Below are 7,048 nucleotides of genomic sequence, written 5' to 3' on the forward strand. Positions count from 1 at the left end.
GCAGATTAATCTTCGCTCTTGTTTCTGATGTTTATTGTGCAACATGCTAAAGACAAACATGACATCTGAATGTGATCGACTGCATTTTATTGAATCCTTTATAAAGTGATTAGATAAAATGATGTGAAATGTGTTATTATGGATAATATGTACAGGTTAAACAGAACATAAACTGTAAACACTTCAGTTTAATATACAAGTGGAGTAACGAGTCAGTCGGTCTTGAAGCAGGAGTCTGGCAGAAACATGGCTGCAGGTAAAAACAACTTTAATGCCCGCTCTCCTTTATTTAACTGCTTGGTTCCTGTGCCGCAGTGGGCTGTGGGCCCACGATGCCGTCAATCCACTCGGTGTAGTGGGAGATGACGGTGTAAATTCCAGGCTTTTTTAACTGACCACACTTTCTTCCTCCGTTGGAAGTGATGCCCACTACGATGCCGTTGTAGAGCAGAGGACCGCCAGAGTCACCCTGAGAGACGACAGAAGGACAAGCTGAACAGGAAGTAACAGTAACCTGCTTAGACCTGCATCTGATAAAGTGCAGTGGTGACTCCAGTTGGCAGGAAGCACCGAATGACAGTGAAAGGTCACTGCGGTGACTGACAATTAAAACTGTAAACACCTGGATATCACATCGCAGGATCTTCAGCCGGGCTAGCAGCTCCGTGAGGCTCTGCAGCAGAGCTACTTCAGCGAGCTAAGATGCTCACAATGATGTTTAATGTCTTGGTTTCAGTAAATTAGTTTCAAGAAGTTTCAAGTTTGCAAGAAAAACTTGCAACAAATGGCAGAAGTTTATAAAAAGTTACCCCAAACTGCCTTACAGAGCAGTGTGTTTTCTCATGAAAAATTAATTCAGTATCTGTTTTCCAGAGATAATACACATTTAATACATTTATTCCAAAGATACATTTAACTGTTATCACAAAAAACAACCTTTGTTAAGAATAGGTAGTTTATGTCCAGCAAATAGAAACATTATCTGGTTTTGTCATAAAGTATCTGAAGTTTTTAAGCACAGAAAACAGAAGAAAACCCCATTTAAGACTGGTTGTAAATTTAAAAATGTACTTAGCTTGTGGTCATCATAACTTGATGTTGTCTATCCCATTTATAAATCAGTAGAAGAGAAGGAACTTAAACTTACATCACAGGTGTCTTCTTTCTTATGTGGTTTAGTGCAGGGGTCTGGGCATACTTTATGTGCACACATCATGTTATTGGTGAACTTTCTGCCAAAGTAGTCAGCACGTCTGCACCGTTGCCAGCTGACGATCTCCAAGTTCACCTCCTTGAGCTTGTCGGGTCTGGACCCCAGGTTATCGAGGGATCCCCAGCCGGCCGTTTCCACCTCTGCATCTGTGCCGGGGTTTGTGCCACCTGTTCGCAGGTACTCCACAACTGTAACAGCTTCAGAGGCGTTGAATGGACGATCCAGCTGCACAATAAACAAATAAATCACACATTACTTTGACTCCGTCTCTAGATCTTAGGCTTCTGTTGTTGGGTTGTTCCTGCTACATAACATTTACACAAAATATACAATTACCTTAATTAAAGCGATGTCATTATCATAGTTAATGTGGCTGAAGTCTGGGTGATTGTGAAGCTCCAAAATATCAAACGTCTGCTTCGTCTCTTCAGGTTCGCTCAGAGAATGAACACCCAGCACCACTTTCCTTCCATTTGGCCTGTGAAGAAAAATCACAATAACATTGTAGCATTGAATAATCTACAAAATGTATCGTAACACACATCTCCATTTTCTATTAAATACCAACTGATACAGAAAATAATTAATCAGCTAAATCATTCATAAACACAGGATAAATAAATATGATATTATTGCCAATAAAACCCACAAACAAAATCTTATTTTAATGACATTTTCCCCACAAAACTACGTTCATATTGATCAGAAGAAGGTCGCCTCACCCTGTTGGCAGACAGTGCACTGCAGTCATCACCCACTGATCTGCAATCACAAACCCTCCACACTCATGTTTCATATTCTCTCCTTCTGGCAGCTGGATGGAGGCCATGTAGGGCCGAGAGTGTGCCGCTGCCTCTCTGCCACCGATTATACCCTCGCCTAGGTACGATCAGAACACACGACCACAGTGAAGAATACGCTTACATTAACATTTCTGGTTGTATACAGTAGCATACACACAAAGAGCAATGTCGACTAGTGCAAGGTACAAAGTCACGCTAAAAAATGTGTGCTAAAATGGGAAAATTAACAAATCATGTCAAGGAAACTTAGACTTTCTAAACTTATTGTTAAGTTCAACCAGCTAAGTGATTAAAAACAGAATAATTAGCAAATAACACAGCATAAGGTAACATTTTTAGAATAGCATGAGCAAAGATTTGCAGAAAAATACATGATACATACACAAAAATCTAAATCAATGCACACGAATGACTAAGAAGTGAAATCTAAAATGATGAATCATGAACTCACTGTGCGAAACGAGGGCAAAAACAAAAACAGCAGCCGCCACCAGAACATCTCTCTCTGCAACCATGATGCTGGTTTAACAAAAACCAAAACCGACTGTGGTGTTATAAAGGCTCCCACTTGAAAGAAAGGAAACATAAATCAAGTAGATATGGTGCAAGACACGAGGGGGAGTCTGGCAGTCCTCCTGCTCCCCGTTTCCTGGGACGAAAAACAGAACACCCAAACAACATGTTCACTTCTACTACTTTCTCTTACGTCTATAAATTAGCTGACGATTATTCTTCTTGCTAACTTTGAAGTTATAAAGAAGAAATGTACACACATTTCTTCACAACAGACACATACGTTTAATTATAAAGTGTTTACATGTATTGAAAGCTGGGGAAAGGGTGCAGAAACTTTCCCTTTTTGAGTCGTCTAATGATGTAATTTCATGTTACATAATGCTGAGATTTAGATGACCCCCCTGCCGACCTTGTGCACTTAAACAAAACACTCACAGGGCGAGGACGTCTTCTTTTCTTCCCGTAAATCCAGCAGGATAACATGAAACCCAGCCAACCATGAACAATAAGGACACTCGACACACTTTGCAATTTCAGTAGGTCATAAAAATATTGCACCAACGATAACACTGTTACTTGTATTGTTTGTTACATTATGTTATTATTTTCAATGTGTGTGAAGACTGAGTGGAGGGCAGTGGATATGGCATCCTCTGTGGGCCTTTTAACTTCTGAATGCAAACTGGTGAGGGTCCAAAAAAAACAATCCTGTCAGAGTGTGAAGAAGAGAGACGACAGATTATTCGGCATGTATTTGTTTTAATTTCACAGAAAATGTAAATCCTATATAGAAAATTTTACCTCAATGTTCCTATTTCTATTTTTTGCAAAGTGCATTGCAAGACACATATGATCTCTATTAAAGAATCCATGTGACATTAAATTAAAGCAAATGTTGGAAGTCTGTCTGGTCCAGGCCAGTCGTACTAAGGTCTGTTTCACTCCTCAAAAACATGACATAACTTCTTCATCTATTACAACACATTGGGCCAGTGCAGCAGCGGTAGATACTGTAGCTGATGTAAAGGAATTCCTCCCTGTCTTCAGCACCTTCTGATAAAGAGAAAAAAGGCCCAGACATGAACAGAACCAGACAGCAGACGTTACCCCCTCCAGGCTTCATTAGAAAGGTGACAAAAGATTGAAAACTTATTACAAAAGGAACCCCGCAAAACACCCAGAGAGGGAACCTCATCTTTCTCTCTGAAGAAACACACGGATTCATATCAAACTTATTTCTTCCTCATGATGCTGACATGTCTTAACCAAATTTCGCAACTTTTTCTAATTATTCTCTGAATCAAAGATGATGCAACTCGGTTGAAACACAACTGCCAACATGTCTCCTTCTCAAAAACACAGTTCAGGTCAGGATGTCACTTGCCCAGGGGTTTTATACGCAGCGTCTAAGTGCTCACAGCGGTAAAGACTATAATTGTAGTGTCGTGAACAATTCCCTCTATGTCTTGAATTAAATATTACACCCTTACTTCCACCTGTCTTTACCTTTTGTCTTTTAACTTGGCACCAGTTTGATGTTACTTGTCCAGACAAACAGTTTTTTTTTTTTTTTCTCTGCTTCCAGAGCGGCTCTGAGAAATGTTTGTTTAACTGAACCTCCTTGGCTCCTCGGCTGCTGTTTGGACAGAATAATCCTGTTGTGAACTTGTGAAGAAATATTGCCCTCGGTCTGGGAAATCTTCTGTTTGGCTGATTGTATTTGGGGAGGAGGTGCAGCGCAGGGGAAGAGAGGTCTTCCAGGAGATTTACAACTCAAATATTTCATCCAGTGTTGGTTTATTTCAGCAAAAGGTCTGCTGCACCGCGTGATTACTGAATATTGGTGCTCTTGTCAATCTTGATCTACTTCTTTTTAAGTGCCACCACATTGTGCAGCTTGTTCCAGAAGTGTTTTTTTATGGACAGGGTTATAGATACATGAAGAAGCCTCTGTGTTGCTTTGTACTACAATCCATGTTGTAGCTGTACGGCCCACATCAATAATTAAGCATGAGAAATTACACGAACACTCGCACCATACACAATATTTTTAGACTCTGAGTTCCTGGTGGGTTTGGAGACCGTCGTGTAATCGAAAGCTTTCTTGTGCAGAAGAACAAATGTGCCAAGTCAAAAAGTTTAGCTGCTGCACCGTCGGACCGTACGAGAGCATCGTCTGTCATAAATGACATTTTGATTGGAGTTTTCAGAGTTTGTTGCAGTGATTCGTTGCCAGCTGTTAAATTATTACTAAAATTTGCCACCAAATTCTCTAATTCCTGCTTCTTAAATGTGAATATTTTCTGGTTTCTTTACTCCTCTATTACAGGAAGCTGAATGTCTTCTTATGCTGCTGTAACTTTTCCACAAGTCAGCACAAACACAAGATGTATTTCAGTATGATTACATTTTAGTCTTGTAAAAATAACAAAAAACAAAACTGCAATAAAATATACGTTTGATTGATTGTTTCACATATTGAAATAATATCTGAAACAAAACATCATGGTTACACTTAATTTTATGGATCCCTAATTTTAGTTCAATTTTGTATAAGGTTCAGTATAAAAATAGATTTACTGAACAAAATATATAGTTTTATAAGAAAAAAGAGGGTTATTTGCTGAATTTTTAAGCAGTTACCTGTTTAAATATATAAACGAGTAAACCGAGTAAATAAAATGTTTAATAAATGTTGAATTGTTTCTCTTTTTGGTGACAAATTCAAAGTCTGTGCATTGTCAGTTGACCTGCTGTGTATTGGCTAACAGACCTCTATATTATACTATAATTGGACCAGTTTGAACGCTGTGTTTTCCGTAAAATTATTAACAAATCACGTAGTTCTTTCCAGGTCGCCTCTATTATTTTACTCCCTGTAAAATAAAGCACTGCAGACATCACTTTTGTATCGTATGTCAGCCAGACAACAGATAATTTATGGTATTCTGTTCAGTTGAGTGGTTTTTATGTCTTTGGTAGATTAGCCTGCAGTATATTGTGTCAAATGAAGCTGTAAAGTCTGTTTTTACGACACAGAGACATGAAGCAGAGCAGGTCTGACACTTTCTAATTGTGGAGCTGCACTGTCCTCTGCAGGTACAAACAAGTACTGCTAGAAAATGTGAATATTACAGAAAAACAAAACAAACAAGCTCATCAGTGTTAATGAAAAAGTGTACCTGCTACCTCAACATGTAACATTTCACCTAAATACTGAGTGTTTTGCTGAGTTGAAGCCATTAAAGTTAAGTGAGTGAATGTCAAACAAACGTCCTGTCATGTTGTCAAAGTGTTACAGTCTATTGATTGAAAGGCCAATTTAGTATCATTATGTCTCTTTAGTCAGAAATAGGCCGATTATGAAAATTAAAGTTGCACAAACGCTTACTAAGCGCTTCCTCCCCTAATCTCTCAGGGGTTTGACCTTACACTGATCATGCGGTCGCATTACTGTAAAGAAGGGGGAAATAATACGTGCTATCTCTTTATAACATTTTCCAAACTCCTCGCCAATTAAGTCGTGACTCACACGCTCACAATTACAAGTTAGGGAAGAAGATAATAGTCAGAAATTACAGGTTCAAACTGACAAAAACATCTGTATCCACCGAGATAATGAGGAGTTAATTAAGCTGCAGAAATTTGCTTTAAAAATGTAAAAAATGTTCTTTTTTAGATTTTAAGTAACAAGTTTGTCATATGTTTTTACACATGCACAGCTAATATTCACATATCTAATGTAAAAAATGTCCTGTTTCCTATGATTGCTCTGTCAGACTTTTGATTGGCACCTGAGCGTTGTTGTTGTTGCCACGGAGATGAGTTACTACTGCGACTGTGGCCTGGAGCAACTGAGCCCACCCAGCCAGGTATGCAAGTGTGCGTGCGTGTGTGTGTTACACGTGTTCATGTGTGTGCACCTGTGCAGTCATCCATATCTGTTCATCCGTGTGTGTGGTCTGGCACCGAACCAGTTATCAGAGGTGAGTTAACAGAGTCATTTTCCACTTTATGTTCTCTAAATGTTTCATTACTCTCTCTCTCTCTCTCTCTCTCTCTCTCTCTCTCTTTCTCTATGTCTCTCCTCCCTCGCTCGCTCATTCCAGCCTCTGACTTTCATTCTCAGACACTGAGTCAGCGAGGCCTGTCAGTCTGTCTGGCAGGCTCTCTATCCGTCAATCAATCATTCGGTTTGTCTGTCTTTTCATTATTCAGTCAGTTTGTCTCTCTGTTTATGTCCTTGATCTCTCCGTGTCTCAGCCTGTTCCAGTTTTTTTTTTTTTTTTTAATAACTATTATCTTTGTGCATTTTAAAGCAATAGACATTAGATGCAACAGTTCCACACTGACAGGTCTTTTAATACAAGGCCTAGAACTGGTCGGTGACCAAGTCTGCAGGGCTGCAGGGCTCCCCTTTTGTAGATAGCAATGTTTTAAAGCCCCTGACGATATGTACACGTCCTTTTCTTGCAAACTACTATACAATTTATTTTGAAAGTCGTCTGTAATTAAT

At 39.2% G+C, this 7,048-nt stretch overlaps 1 protein-coding gene across 1 annotated transcript; it reads right to left on the reverse strand.

The window, feature by feature from the left end:
- Positions 1-70: 70 nt before the first annotated feature.
- Positions 71-2,555, reverse strand: cfd (complement factor D (adipsin)). Its single transcript, XM_084380678.1, has 5 exons — positions 2,468-2,555; positions 1,936-2,092; positions 1,550-1,691; positions 1,148-1,438; positions 71-469 (listed from the first exon to the last, which is right to left on the reverse strand). Exons 1-5 carry the CDS (start codon positions 2,529-2,531, stop codon positions 290-292), a joined length of 834 nt encoding a protein of 277 aa, XP_084236804.1. The 5' UTR covers positions 2,532-2,555; the 3' UTR covers positions 71-289.
- Between the last annotated feature and the right edge of the window lie 4,493 nt (positions 2,556-7,048).

Source organism: Pagrus pagrus, assembly GCF_965226575.1.
Source record: "Pagrus pagrus genome assembly, chromosome: 18".
In the NCBI taxonomy this organism is placed as follows: Eukaryota; Metazoa; Chordata; class Actinopteri; order Spariformes; family Sparidae; genus Pagrus; species Pagrus pagrus.

Bases quoted from the DNA above. Each gene is read 5' to 3' on its own strand.
- cfd (XM_084380678.1), bottom strand. From the start codon at position 2,531: ATGGTTGCAGAGAGAGATGTTCTGGTGGCGGCTGCTGTTTTTGTTTTT. The intron at 2,093-2,467 runs GTGAGTTCATGA...GATCGTACCTAG, and splicing joins TTTTGCCCTCGTTTCGCACA to GCGAGGGTATAATCGGTGGC. The intron at 1,439-1,549 runs GTAATTGTATAT...TTTATTGTGCAG, and splicing joins ATGACATCGCTTTAATTAAG to CTGGATCGTCCATTCAACGC.